This window comes from Benincasa hispida, chromosome 4, assembly GCF_009727055.1.
Source record: "Benincasa hispida cultivar B227 chromosome 4, ASM972705v1, whole genome shotgun sequence".
Lineage (NCBI taxonomy): Eukaryota > Viridiplantae > Streptophyta > Magnoliopsida > Cucurbitales > Cucurbitaceae > Benincasa > Benincasa hispida.
In genome coordinates, this window is record NC_052352.1 from 8,833,994 (window position 1) to 8,848,637 (window position 14,644).

Sequence of the window (14,644 nt, forward strand, 5' to 3'; positions counted from 1 at the left end):
AATATGAACGTAGATATGAATAAAAGATCTATAACTAAGTATGGAAATAAAAATAACATAACCATAATTTAAATAAATTTTATAAATGTATTGGTTTATCAAGATATTACCCATATTGATAAAATCCAAAAAATTAAAATTTTGATTTGGACATCAAAATTTTAATTATTTGAAACACTAGTTCATGTAAACTTTGAAGAAGGTAGATACTTGGACGAACTCAAGGTTTATAAAAGAAATTTAATTTACATTCTCGAAAAAAAAAACCTATTAAAAATATTTGAAACACTAACCTATCTAAACTTACAATTTAAGGTCACGTTTCCTGAGTCGTAATAAAAATCGATGTAATCAGAATGAGATTTCATTGATAAATGAATAGTAATAGATCTGAATCTTTAACATAATTGATTGCTTTTGATTGCGTTTAGCTAGAATTATGAATTTGCCACATTTTTCTATTATTGTTATCATTACCTTAACGATAACAATAACGATAAAAGTAATAATAAATGTATCAAATTCATAATTTTCATACGGTTACATTCACAATATCTATAACGGTAACAATAATGTTAATAATAAAGATAGTAGATCTCACATAATTTTCAATTAAAATTCAATTGAACACGCTGTATTCTTCAATCAGATTATACGATTTGATTACAAATTTTAAGACAGGTCTCACATCTTATTACGATTAAAAAAAAAACATGTAAACAATAATAAAAAGAATCAACTAAAGTCTACTTTTTATATTACCTTTGATAATTACTGTTCAATCGTCATAAGTGGCCTAAACGTAATAAAAGTAAGTAATAAAGGTTAAACGAGAATGAAATAGTGGGAGTATCAAAGAATAGAGTGGTCCGCGGCGTAGGGGATTTATTCTCGAGTGGATCATGTGCATGCGCTTTTTAACTGTACGAACCATACCACTAGACCCAAAAAAAAAAAGGGGAGAGCGAGCGTTTAAAATGGCGAAAACGTGGACGGTGGATATGGACCCACGTTGCACAAAACCATTGGCTGATTTTCACGTCAAGGCTCATCATCTTTGAGGATAGGTGGCCCACTTTCCCATTTATTTTAATATAGAAAGTATTAAAGTAATTTAAACGCAAAGATCGCTCATTGTCTTCAAACCTAAATTTTTTTTAAAAAAAATAAAATCACTGAAAAAGAAAAGAAAAGAAAAATTATAATAATAAAAAATGGAGATAGATAGGAAGCGACAGCCGACACTTGGCGCCTCCACAAAGCCCTAATATAGAGAAGAAGAAGGTACGCAGCCAAATTAGCTACCAGAAAAAAAGGGAAGAAGAAGAAGAAGAGGAAAAAAGAAAGTGTAATTCAGAGTGGGAATTTGTATAAAAAATATAAAAATATATACGTCAATTTTTGGGTTTTCTTTTTCTTTTGGTTTTTGGATTGCGTTTTCTCTCAATTTTTCTTGCTTGATTTTTGTTGTATGGATTGCATTTCGATCACTTCTTGCTTTACTTCATAGTTTTGGGTTGTTTGTCCCTTTGAATTTGTTGTTTATGGAGTTTTCTGTGTAACTTTGGTGGGAATTAGACTTGTAGCAGTGAGGGGCTTTTTTGGGTTTTTGAATCTCTGTGTTCTTTGGTTTGGTGGAATCTGTTTTGAGGAGTTCTACTCATTTGAGCTCTTAATTGGGGGAACACTGTGGTTTGAATGGAGTATCCAAGCTAAACTCTACGGATTGAGTATCTTTGCATGTGAGGTTTTTTCAAGTCGTCTTGTAGTGATGTGGAGTTTCGGTTTTTGTTTCCAAGGTTAAATGATCTTGAATTTGGAGTGATATTTTGGTGGTTGGATCCGATACTGGTTCTGATTGAATCAGATTCCGCGATACTTGGAAGGAGATGAATTTCAAGGATTTTGGGAATGACCCATCTGCTGGAAACAGCGGAGGAGGTGGAAGACCTCCGGCGAACTATCCATTAGCGCGACAATCATCGATCTACTCTCTGACCTTCGATGAGTTCCAGAGCATGGGGAGTATAGGCAAGGATTTTGGGTCAATGAACATGGATGAGCTGTTGAAGAACATTTGGAGTGCTGAAGAAATGCAAACAATGGCATCTTCTGCTGCTGCTGTTGGTAAAGAAGGGGCTGGTAGTGTTGGTGGTAGTGGTGGGTTTTTGCAGAGACAGGGCTCTTTGACGCTGCCTCGGACACTCAGCCAGAAGAAGGTGGATGAGGTATGGAAGGACATAATCAACGAACATGTTGGTGTCAAAGATGGGGCTACTGTTGCTTCTAATTTGCAACAGAGGCAGCAAACTCTTGGGGAGATGACACTTGAAGAGTTTTTATTCAGAGCTGGAGTGGTGAGAGAGGATACTCAAGTGACTGCAAACCCCAACAATGGAGGGTTATTTGGCAATAACACTGGTTTTGGAATTGGTTTTCAGCGGCAGGCTAAAATTCCTGAGAATAACAATCACATTCCGATTCAATCGTCAAACTTATCGTTGAATGTCAATGGAGTTAGAGCACATCAGCCGCAGCCAATATTTCCAAAGCAGCCTACTCTGACATATGGATCTCAGTTGGCTTTACCCAGTGATGGTCAGCTGGCTAGTCCAGGAATTAGAGGTGGAATTATGGGGATTGCAGATCAAGGGTTGAATACAAATTTGATGCAAGGCTCTGCATTGCAGGGTGGAAGAATGGGAGTGGTTAATATAGCAGCTGCTCCGTTGCCTATTGCAACAGAATCGCCAGGGAACCAACTATCATCTGATGGGATCGGAAAGAGCAATGGTGATACCTCGTCTGTGTCTCCTGTGCCTTACGTGCTTAATGGTGGAGTCAGGGGGAGGAGAAGTAATGGGATCGTGGACAAGGTTGTCGAGAGGAGGCAACGAAGAATGATAAAAAACAGAGAGTCTGCTGCAAGATCGCGGGCTCGAAAGCAGGTGATCTGATGTTCACCCTAACTTCTTAACTTCTCTAAACCATATAACTTTAATTCTTGTTGACTTGCTTCTATGTTGCCATGTGCACCTGGAGTTGTGAAAAATGGTTATTTGCAAACAAAAACAATGTGTGAAACCAACCATTTGATGTGTCCGGAATTACTTAAGCATGTCATACCACATGCTTTATCCATGTGCTGATCTATTCTTTATTAGATGCACTTGCAAATGATATACTAAACCATGGTTCATATTTCTCTATTAGTTCTGGCCGTCCCATTTAACAAATGCAGTTATGACGATGCAGATAAGCACATCCTACATCTCCAAATTCTTCTCCTTGAAACTCGAGAGATATTATATTGCTGCTAAGTATTATAAATATAGGATTAAAAGAATTTGATATCTGAAGGCATCCTAAGAGGAAAAACTGGGCCATATGGTCTTGTTACAACATAAAGTGTTACTAGCTAACCACCATAGGACTGTCTTTTAACTCATAAGTTTAGGCTAATGGCCATCTATCAAAAATACTAAATACTTTTTTTGCCCTTTTGAGATTAGTTGACATGTGTATGCAAACTGGTCAAATGCCTTTGGTTACCAAAAATGAATCTGCCAGACACTAACCTTCTGCCCCTAGATTATTTCTTTGGGAATGCTGCTTTACAAAATTTGACCGAGTCGACATGATGTTTTGAGCTATGATACAATTTTTCGAACCACATATCATGTTGAAATTTGTAACTTGAAATCGATGTTAGTTTTATATTGATGGAGAGTCATTTGTCCATTATTTTTTTCTTCACTCCCATTAGGCTTACACAATGGAATTGGAAGCCGAAGTTGCAAAGCTGAAAGAGGAGAACCAAGAACTCCGGCAAAAACAGGTACATAAGTGTTTCTAGCTCAACATAGTGAGCTTGTTAATCAAATGACGGGAATCACCAATTCTCAATCGTTATTTTGTGTGGTTGCTGCAGGCAGAAATCATGGAAATGCAGAAGAACCGGGTACGCTTTCCTTATCAATATTTTTGTGTACTAGTATGGCTTCCATGTGCATATTACCATCACTATTTAGAAAATCTCTTTATTCTGCACTTTTAAGCACCTATTTTCTATTTCTACAAGTCACTCTTGTTTTAAGGGTGGATATATACCCAACTGAAATCAAGTCAAAGTCCTCACATTTTTCTTGTCTCTTTTATTTCAAAAGTCTTTTTCATCAGCTGTATATTATAATACCTTGATGGGGATGGAACTTTTGATGAACATAGTATTTCTTATGAACTTTTGATGAACTTTTATCGTCTCTTTACATTTTCATCTAAGTCTTTAACTGGTGAAGACTGCTGGTTAATTCATTGTCAGAACACTCTCTACCCCTCCTCATCAAACCATTTTTCTATCTTTGATTCCCCATGATAATTGATGAACATTATTTTGATATTGCAATCGTCACCTTGTGAGAAACGTCTGGTTTATATAGTTCTTGATGATATTTGGTTATAGGCATTGGAAGTAATGGATAAGCAACAAGGCATCAAGAAGCGATGCTTAAGACGAACACAGACTGGCCCATGGTGATTTTAGAGGATGTTGTCTGATATCAGGCCAAAAGAATAACGTCATAGATGGAGGTGTACATATAATTGTTCTGCCGTAGGTGCTGTGTAGAATGGGTGTCTTACTTGCAGGGTATTGTATTTGGTTCAAAGTGGATCATCAGGAGTTTGGTAGCTTTTGAGTGGACGCAAATACAGTTAGTTCGATTCGTTTTCTGGAAATACTACTTCATACAACTCCTCCACCCTCCTGCCATGGAGAGAGAAATAAGTTTTTTGTGGCATTTCCTGATATGGCCCTGCTGCTGCTGTGGTTGTTTGTAAAATGCCAATCCTGAATGCAGGATTCATCAGGTTCGATTCATTGGCATGTCAATGGCTGCAACTGCCGTTTGATTTTCCTTTATAATCTTTACATCTTGATGCTTTTATTTTTGACTTACTGGTTCAGTTGTAAGTTTTAGATTAGCCAAACTAAAAACATACATCCTTAATTTTATAAAACCTTGATTCTCTCACTGATATGCCCCACTTTTTTACTCTTTCTTCTGCTTCTTCTTGTTTCGCACAAGCTAAGAACTGTAAACCTTTGGGAGGATATTTTTTTTCTTCCTCTAAAGAGTAAATGTATAGTATTAATGGCTCAATCCAATGATATGGTTAGTACACAAGATCTCTCCGTGGGACCATACGTTTTTGTACTTCTTTTTCACAACCATCCTAATTTCTAGCTAGTGAATGAGTAGTTACATACACACATGCTTGTTTTTCAGATAAAAAGTTAACATCAGTCAAGATTTTAGTTAGTTCATAAATTGCATCATCTCTGCAAAATATGAGATGTAGATACTTTTTCTACTTGCTTCCATTGCTATAGATTTAGCAATCAAAGGACCTGCACAATGAGAGATGAATATGGTTTATGAAGTCTTGGATCTTAGTTGAAGTGTCATGTAAGAACTAGGGGTCCGATAAGAGTCCCTTCTCCTGGTCAAGCATTTGGCTAGTCGTCCCGTAATCAAAATTGGTGTAATTGCAATGAGATTCTATTGATGGATGAATAGTAAAGGTAGTAGGTTTGACATGATTCTCAAACACAATTTAATTATAAATTTGGAGGTGGGTCTTATAGTTCATTATGACTATGGAATAATAAACAACAACAAATGTAAGCAAATGAAGATCACCTTTTCATATTATCATTGACGGATTACGTTTCACTTGTGATAAACATGACCTTAATTCATATTAATTTAGTCATTCAATTTAGATTAATTAGTATTGTAGAACTAATTAGTTAATTCTCTTATTTACTTATAAATCTATAAATAGCCACTTTAAAATTGTAATAGGAAGCTTCTTGAATCATTATGAATATATGAATTTTTGACCTTTGAGAGCATTCTCTTAATTTTAAGGATGAAGTTTCTTTGTTTGAGCATGAATTTGGACTAATACCCTTCTCCAAATGATATTCTCGAAAAGGAGTGAAACCATAGATGACAGTCGGAGATGCACACATCAAGGGTAAGCACAATACATTTTGATGCTTAAGTCAATACCTTATTATGAGAAATAGATTATATTATAAAGGCTGTGGATCCCAGCTATTTGACATTGATGAGGACATTGTACCTAGATTGAAGATTACGTCAAAAAGGTACACTTATATATGAATTATGAAAGAGCATCTCACTCAGCTCATACTCACTCTCTCACTTATTACATTATATGTTATTTCCATCCAATCTATCTATTTCGTGTACATCACTTTTCCACTGTTAGCAAATTTGCAGGCACAAAATTTATAAAAACCCGATTATTTCATTCACTACAAATTATTTTATTCGAAATTAATCAAGATATCGAATGAAGTTTAGAAGAATTTGTTGGGGGTTGTTCGTCAATAATCATCCAAACCGACAGATTTGTGGAAGTGAACTGTGTGAGAAGGAAACCAAAACCAACCTTTTTATTTCTTCTCTGTTTTTGTGGTCCTTTCCCTTACAAATTCATATCCTAATTCCTAACCCACCTCCCTACATATGTTCACCGACACTACACTTGTGGTTGAATTTTTTTTTTCTTTTACCAAAAAAAATAAAGAAACCGACGAGACACCATTTTTTAGGGTGACAATCGTTTGTTATAAGATACATGAATTATTCCTCTCATTGTCAATTAATTTTGAGATTTTGGCCTTTTTGGAGTGAGAGAGGTTGTGAAGTTCCATAGTCAAACCATATTAAATTGAAGTGCATTAAAATAGGTATTTAAGAGGTAATATTTCTTTGAAGGGGGAAGGTTAATACATATAGCAATTAGCAAAGAAGGTAGGAAAGCGATGCTTCAAGAATAGGGAGTGGAAAAAAATGGGGTTGTGTTACAATTTTTTTTAGCTTAGTTATGAATATGACCATTTCAAGATTACTATGGTTTTTAAATGCATGTGAGCTTACCCTTTTTAAGGGTTCCATTATATTAAAATGGTTGCCAAAAAGTTATCACCTTTTCTTTTTTGTCCACTTTATCAGATGCTTTCTCGTAGATCTCATACTTATACAACTTTTTAATTTTTTTTAAAAAAAATTATTTTTTAATTTATTGTCAATAAAATTATAAATCCATGGACCGATGTTCTTACTAACATTCTCTACATTTGATCTTCGAGTATAAAGATTTTAACTTTTAACCTAAAGAGAAGAAATACATGTCAATTATCATTTAATCATATTTACTTTGCTGTAAACATAATTAGTCAATCCTAATATGAAAAGTTGGCCCATTTATGATTAGTTAACAATAAAACTCTTTTCAAATATAGAAAAATGAGTTAACTTATTCATAAAATAGTAAAATGTCGTTGTCTAACAATTTTAGAGATAGACATGTAAACAGTGATATTTTGCTATATTTGATCCAATTTATAATGTTAAACTAAACTAACTCCCTTTTTACGATTTTCAATCCAATCATCTTTTCCATCATTTTCATGTTTCACAATCTTATTTATATTTCATCTTCGATTCTTCACGCATCTCAATATTGTTTAGATTCTTAGTAATAATTACATTCAAGCTCCCAAATAATCCTTAATTGTATTCTATTATTGGTTTTTTTTTTTTCTTTTAATATGGTATATATTGAAAATTTAGGTGGTGGAACCATGAGATGACGTTCATAAATGGTAGGTCAGAGTCAGACATTGAAAAAAGATATTTCAATAATAATAATTAATATTTAGAAAAGGAAAAATGAAAATGGGGCTTCAGATTTTCAAGGTCAATCTCTTGGCATGCATTTGCTTGATTCTGTGGTAACATTTACTAATAATAATTTTATGGCATTGCAGATTTACATTTCTTTAATCTGCCCCATCACATGCACCACCCACCAGCCTTCTCTTTTTCAATTACCACCTTTTTATATATATAAAAAAATTCATTATAAACCACTATATTTATTTTAATTTGTATTCTAATCCTTTCTCAAAATAATACTTTACAAATAATATATAAAATTCAATAAGAATAGTGAGTATAATAAGTGATATGAGTGTGTATCAATTATCAAAAGATTTGACTTTTAAATGTTGTGTTGAAGTATTTGACATCAAGAACCAATTTGAATGCACTAATGTTGTAAATTTTAGTTACCTGTATTTTTTTTTCTTGAGAAAAATATATTTTCCATTCATAAATTTTAAATCTAGTTTTAATTTGATCCTTAGGTTTCAAAATACTATACTTTATTGAGTCTAATTTTAATTTAGTCTCTTTATTTCAAAATGTTATAATCTTACCATTATGATTTTAGTTTTGCTTCAATTTGATCTCTAGGTTTCAAATTTTATACTTTTAACTTTGATTTTTTTAACTAAATTCTCACTTTTCATCTTTAGTTATAATTTCTATTAGTGGAAACAAAAAGAATTATAATTAATTAAATTTAACTATTTTTATTAGTTTTCAAATTAAATTTAAAATTTTACTTTATAATTAGAGTATTTGGTGAAAAATCGAAATTAAAAGTGTAAATCTTGAAACTTAAGGATCAAATCAAAATAAAACTCAAATCTCAAAAACAAATTATAAATTTGAAACTACTAAATCGAAATCGAACTCAAAATTTAAGAACTAAAATGTACCATTTTAAAATCTAGAAGTCAAATAGGAAGTAGATTCAAAACTAAGAACAAAAAATGTAAGGCCTATTTAGTTGAAATATTGAAACAAAAATTTGAAACAAGGAATTCAATGAAAATAGAGTTGTACTTCATGTTTTTATATATCTGTTTGGTAGCATATTCAAAAATTGAATTCTAAAATTTAAATAATTATTTAAAATGTAATTGATATAATATTTATAAATCATAAAACTTGTTGTAATTATTTTTATATATTAGTCGATAATAAACTATTATTAATTTATTTATGAACATATTTTATGTTAATTTCTTTTGTATAATTATCATTTTAGAATATTATATAATTTATAATATATTATTTAATATACATTTTATTTTTCAGAAAATAAATTGAGTTTATAATATGATAATATATAAAGTCGTTGTTTTTAGAATTTGCAGAATGGTGCGAATCTGAAAATATAAACAGAATTTGCATTTACTATCAAACCCTAATATATCCAATTTTCTTTCACTTAAAAAACATTTTAAAACTTTGGGTAAGCCTTTTTTAAAAGAAAAAGAAAAAGAAAAAGGGAATCAAGTTAGTAAACTAGCAAGAAGTCGACAAGTGGGACAGAAATGGTAGCAGTGGCAGTGATAGATATGTGGGTGTTGCAGTCTTGCTCGCCGTTCAAACGGGGAGCCCGATGAACCTCATCGTTTTAAAAATTCAACCTACAAATCTCTCTAATCCCATTATACTTTCACAATTTCTTTACATTTCTATTCTATTAATCCTAACCTTTTCATTTAAAACAACAATCCACTGTATTTTTACAGGCGTTAACAAATATGTCTGTAGTCGATGGAAACAGAGTTGTTGCTCTGTCCTTTTTACGGTGAAGTTCTTAAATAAATAAGGTTCCAAGGAAGGAATCCCATTATCCCAAGAAGTAGAACACTTTACTTTATTGATTTGATCCTACTTGTGTACAAGTAGAACTTTGGACGGATTGTCCTGGCAAAGCATAAGGCTCTCAGCAATTCCCTCCACTACCCGCCATTTCGACCAATATCCTTTTCTCTTTCTCTAGGCATTGTGCTACTGTAATGTATGCAGGGAAGTAGAGTGAGGGAGGCGCCGGAGATGGGGTTTCAGGACCAAACGGCGTCGTCCAGACCAGGCTTCAGAGCTCGCGATTCCAGCCCTGATTCTGTCATTTACGCTCTCGAATCGAGTTTCAGTCTCTTCTCTTCTGCTTCCGCTAGTGTGGAGCGCTGCTCTTTTGCATCAGAGGCCCACGACCGCGATTCCCTCATCTCTGAAATCTCACTTGTAAATCTCATTTCCTTCTATCTTCTTCTTGCATTGACTCAAATGGGGTTCATTATTTTCTGGTTTGTTTTTGTGGGCTTTCGTTTTTCTGACTGATATCAAAGATTAGAGGAGAACTGGTAAAATGGGTTTGTTTATTTCGTGGGTTGTTTTGATGGGGTTTTTGTTTTCTCTGAGTAATACTAGAGATTAGAGACGAATTGCAAAAATGGGGTTGTTCATTTCGTTGTTTGTTTTCGTGGGGTTTTCGATTTTCTGAGTATGACCAAGTGTTGGCAACAAATTTGGGAAATCTCTTTGTCTGAACACTGTAATGAAATAGGGGTTTTGGAGGCGAGTACAGGGTTGTGAAGATGATTGATCAACAATATGAGATGGAAAAGGGAGCTGGGATTGAAAATTTTTGTTTTGTGATTTTGATTGCAGCATTTGGCAGGGCATGATGAAGGAAACCACGAGAGTTGCGGTGGTCCAGATCCAGATCCAAACAAACCTGCACTAAGCAACAAGCACAGTCGTCTCTATACTAAGGGAGAAAAAGCGAAAGGTACAGCTAGATTTTAAGCTCCGTGGCAAAAGAATAAAAAGAAAGGAAAAAAAAAAAAAGTAGAATCTCACAAAGAAACACTCACAGAAACTTTTGCATACTTCAAATTCGATTCTTATTGGCTTTTCTCACATAATTCTCAGCAATTCAAAAAGATGACAGCAATGTTGATTTAGATGACGAAAATAGAACCATCGATTCAGCGAGGAATTCCTTTTCTCTTGCCCTGAAAGGTATTACAGATCCAACTCCATTTCCTTTCTCAGTCTTTATCTGCAATATTTACTTGAATTGGGGTTGATTTTACAGAGTGTCAAGATCATAGATCCAGATCTGAAGCTCAGTCCAGGAAGCTGGACAGAAGGAGACCTGCTTCATTGGATCTAAATAACGCTACTACAGCTTCCTCACCTCGTTTGGCAACTGTCAAGAAGAACCCTATAGTATCAACACGTAAGACTGGAACATTTCCGAGCCCTGGGACGCCGAATTATCGGCACAATAGCTTCGGTATGCAAAAGGGGTGGAGCTCAGAGAGAGTGCCATTGCACAACAATGGTGGTCGGAAACATACTAATAACCCTGCATTGCTGACTCTCAACAGCGGCAGAACATTGCCATCAAAGTGGGAAGATGCTGAAAGGTGGATATTTAGTCCCATATCTGGTGACGGGGTTGTGAGGAACTCAGTACCACTTCCTCAACGGCGACCGAAGTCAAAGAGTGGACCACTTGGCCCTCCTGGTATTGCATACTATTCCCTATATTCGCCGGCAGTTCCAGCCTATGAAGGAGGGACTTTTGGGAATTTCATTACAGGGTCACCATTTTCAGCTGGAGTGATATCAACTAATGGCTTGGGGATTCATTCCGGTGGGCATGAAGGCGGCTTTCATGGACAAACAGAGCCTTCCATGGCACGCTCGCTTAGCGTTCATGGGTGCTCTGAAATGTTGGGTCAATTGTCATCATCAACAGGCTTGCAAGAAGGTAAAAGCCTCTCTGACTTATTCTTCTTCTCTTAAAGATGAATTGCCTATAAATTGTAAGCAAAGTTCATTGATCCTGTGCTAGTGCTATTGCACTTTAATTACTCGGGAATGTTCTTTTTGCAATTGTATAGTGGATCCTGATTCTTGAGTAGGGTTATAGAGTAACTGTCGCAGATTTAATATCAACCACATAAGACTGCTATAGACCTTATTGATGTATATGGGAAAATAGGAAAAGATATCTTGCTTGAGAAAATGGTCTATACTTCATCAGGTTACCAATTATACCAATTGTAGTGCTTTAGAGTTTATGTGTTGAAATGTTCTGCAGAGTCGGGGGAAAATCTAACTACAGTCAAGGATTCAGGGACGGATGTTTCTCGTGTTGTTTCAAGAAGGGACATGGCTACACAAATGAGCCCAGAGAGTAGTGTGCATTCATCTCCCAAGACGAGGCCGTCGATCTCTGCCTCCAGTTCATCCGCTATGCATATGTTTGAGCTGGGAGCTGTCACTTCTAAGTTGGAGATCAGGGATGTACAAGTTGATAATCAGGTTACTATGACAAGATGGTCCAAGAAACATAAAGCTTCATTTCCTTGGAAAGACTCTCTTGATGACAAGAGGAAGAAAGATGTGGATGCGGTTTCTCGATGTTCGGATTTAGACATTCCTAACATAGGAAAAAGTATTTCAAAGTATGTCTACCTGCTAATGTCTACCTGCTAATGTTACATGCGTCTGACTTGTAATAAATTCTACAATTCATTTCTGGTCTAATTAAGATAAGCCTATAGAATAAAAATTTATGCCAGCAGTTAATTTGCTGACTTGGTGTTCTTTTCAATTCTGACTCCTCTTGCAGGGTTAAGCGTGAGGAAGCCAAAATAACTGCATGGGAAAATCTACAGAAAGCAAAAGCCGATGCAGCTATACGCAAACTAGAGGTTTTGGCCTTATATAGTTCTTGATACGTCCTTTCATACTTTTCTTTTTCCTACAAATAAATATCTAATTCACGATAAATATACTCGCTGATGGATAATGTTATATTTTCCATAATTAGAATTTCTTATGATCTTTAACATTTGGGAAATGATGGACAGTACAATAAGTACTTTTTCCTTCTGCTCCTACTCATTGAGAATTCTGCTCCTACTCATTGAGAATCATGCATCAGATGAAGCTGGAAAAGAAAAGAGCGACATCGATGGATAAGATCATGAATAAACTGAAATCTGCTCAGAAGAGAGCCCAAGAAATGAGGAGCTCAGTGATGGCCAACCAGTCCCCCCAAGATAACAGGACATCTTCTATCAAGTCTCTATCTTTTTATCGAACTCGTCATATGGGTTCCCTAAGTGGTTGTTTCACCTGCCATGCTTTTTAGTACTCCATTCATTACCAATTCCCAGATTTTGCCATTCAACCAGGTGATTAGACTTTCTCTGTCTAATTTTCTTACTCGTTGAAAGTTGGAATAGATTTCAAATATGCTCAAGCTTCATATTCATAGTTGCATTTGTTTATGTGCAGCTCGATTAACTCTCGATCTCCTTTTCTTTCATGTAAAACAATTTCAATGTAATACTCTTAGGAAGATCTGCATACTTGAAATCACAATCTTTTGTACTGATAGGATCAAGATTTTATCACAAGAATACTTAAAGAGCTGGGCTCCCTATGTCTGCAGTTTTTTCTACAAGTTTCGTTTTCATCAAAATTTCCCATTAATATTGATCAAGGCACAGTCATGGATCTTGTTTTGACAGATAGAGTTGATATTTACTGATAAATGGCGTTTGAGAAATGGAACAACATTGTATAGATCAAGAGATGCTGCTGGTTTCAGTCGAATGTAGCGTCGATGCAGTTTTCTCGTGGCATGGTTAGTTATTGTACTAGAGACTCCAAATGAGCTTGTAAAACATTCATAGCCAACTTCATGGGAGCTGAAATATCAGAAACTTTCTGTAGCCAACTTCCATGTAGCCGAGAGTTCGAAACTTCGAGATTTCGTGCAAAGTTTGTAACTAAAGTAACCCTTTTCTCTAGTCTGTTTCATTCTTAACAGGTTTTGTTTTCTATTAAATCATATTTTCCAAGGATTGATGTTATATGCAGAAAAAATTTATTGAATACCTGCTGCCTATGTACATCTCACTTGTTGAAGGGACATAGTGATAGTGAACAATTACGTATTAGTTTGATTTTCTGTTTTATCGTAGTGTCTAGTTTGCTTAACACACCCACAGAAACTTAGGCACAAAATGCACTGAGCTTTTGTGAAGTATTCATGTCTAGTAAATTTGGTGGGGTTAATTGGAAGAATGATGTGTTGGGTATGTTTGAAATGACTTTTAAAGTATTTAAAAAAGTATTGACTTGTTCTATCGTCACAAATATTTATTGGATGCATATCTTGTAGTTAATGGCCAAGTTGTCCTTGCACTACATCAAGATGCTCTTTCGTCTAAATTGGTGTGTTCATCTCATCTCGAAATATGCCTATTCTTCGAGTTAGACTTGGTTTACAATTGTAGAAGGTTTTGAAACTAAAGCAACCATATTTTGGAAAAATTAGCCGTGATTTGATTTTTTTAAAAAAATGTTCAATAAGTTTACATTTTAAACTTGAAATAGCATGTTATGATATTTGGTTAAATTAATACTAAATTCTTGTGATAATAATGATCTAAGTAGATGTATAATTGTAATTCATAGCATTTTTAGGGATAATAACTAAGTGTATAACGTCATTTTAAAAAAAATTACAAATATAGCCAAGTCTATTAACGATAGACTTCTATTGTTGATAGATTATTACCAGTACTGATAGTGTCTTACTAACAATATGGTTTATCGTTAATAGACTATCTAAATTTTGTCGTATTTATAATTTTTTTACATTATATTATATTTGCTAATACTTTGCATCTGATTGCTATATTTGCAACTGTCCCAACAATAAATTCAACATCCTTCAAGTCTATTAGTGATATAGACTCTAATCAATTACAACAAAAAAACAACAATAGTGAAATTATGTATTTACTTACACTCCATGAAAATAAATTCAATGTTCAAGTCTATTGGTGATAGAAATTTATCACTAAACAACATCC

General features: G+C 34.4%; 2 protein-coding genes across 2 annotated transcripts; both read left to right on the forward strand.

Moving 5' to 3' along the window:
• The first annotated feature begins 1,199 nt into the window (after positions 1-1,199).
• Positions 1,200-5,037, forward strand: LOC120075499 (ABSCISIC ACID-INSENSITIVE 5-like protein 5). The gene is made up of 4 exons (XM_039028949.1): positions 1,200-2,948; positions 3,767-3,838; positions 3,932-3,961; positions 4,463-5,037. The coding sequence occupies exons 1-4, from the start codon at positions 1,890-1,892 to the stop codon at positions 4,535-4,537; spliced, it is 1,236 nt and encodes a 411-aa protein (XP_038884877.1). The 5' UTR covers positions 1,200-1,889; the 3' UTR covers positions 4,538-5,037.
• A 4,238-nt stretch (positions 5,038-9,275) lies between these two features.
• LOC120075955 lies at positions 9,276-13,739 on the forward strand. Its single transcript, XM_039029712.1, has 8 exons — positions 9,276-9,980; positions 10,407-10,527; positions 10,671-10,760; positions 10,837-11,517; positions 11,851-12,217; positions 12,385-12,466; positions 12,700-12,952; positions 13,292-13,739. Exons 1-7 carry the CDS (start codon positions 9,759-9,761, stop codon positions 12,907-12,909), a joined length of 1,773 nt encoding a protein of 590 aa, XP_038885640.1. The 5' UTR covers positions 9,276-9,758; the 3' UTR covers positions 12,910-12,952; positions 13,292-13,739.
• The last annotated feature ends 905 nt before the right edge of the window (positions 13,740-14,644 follow it).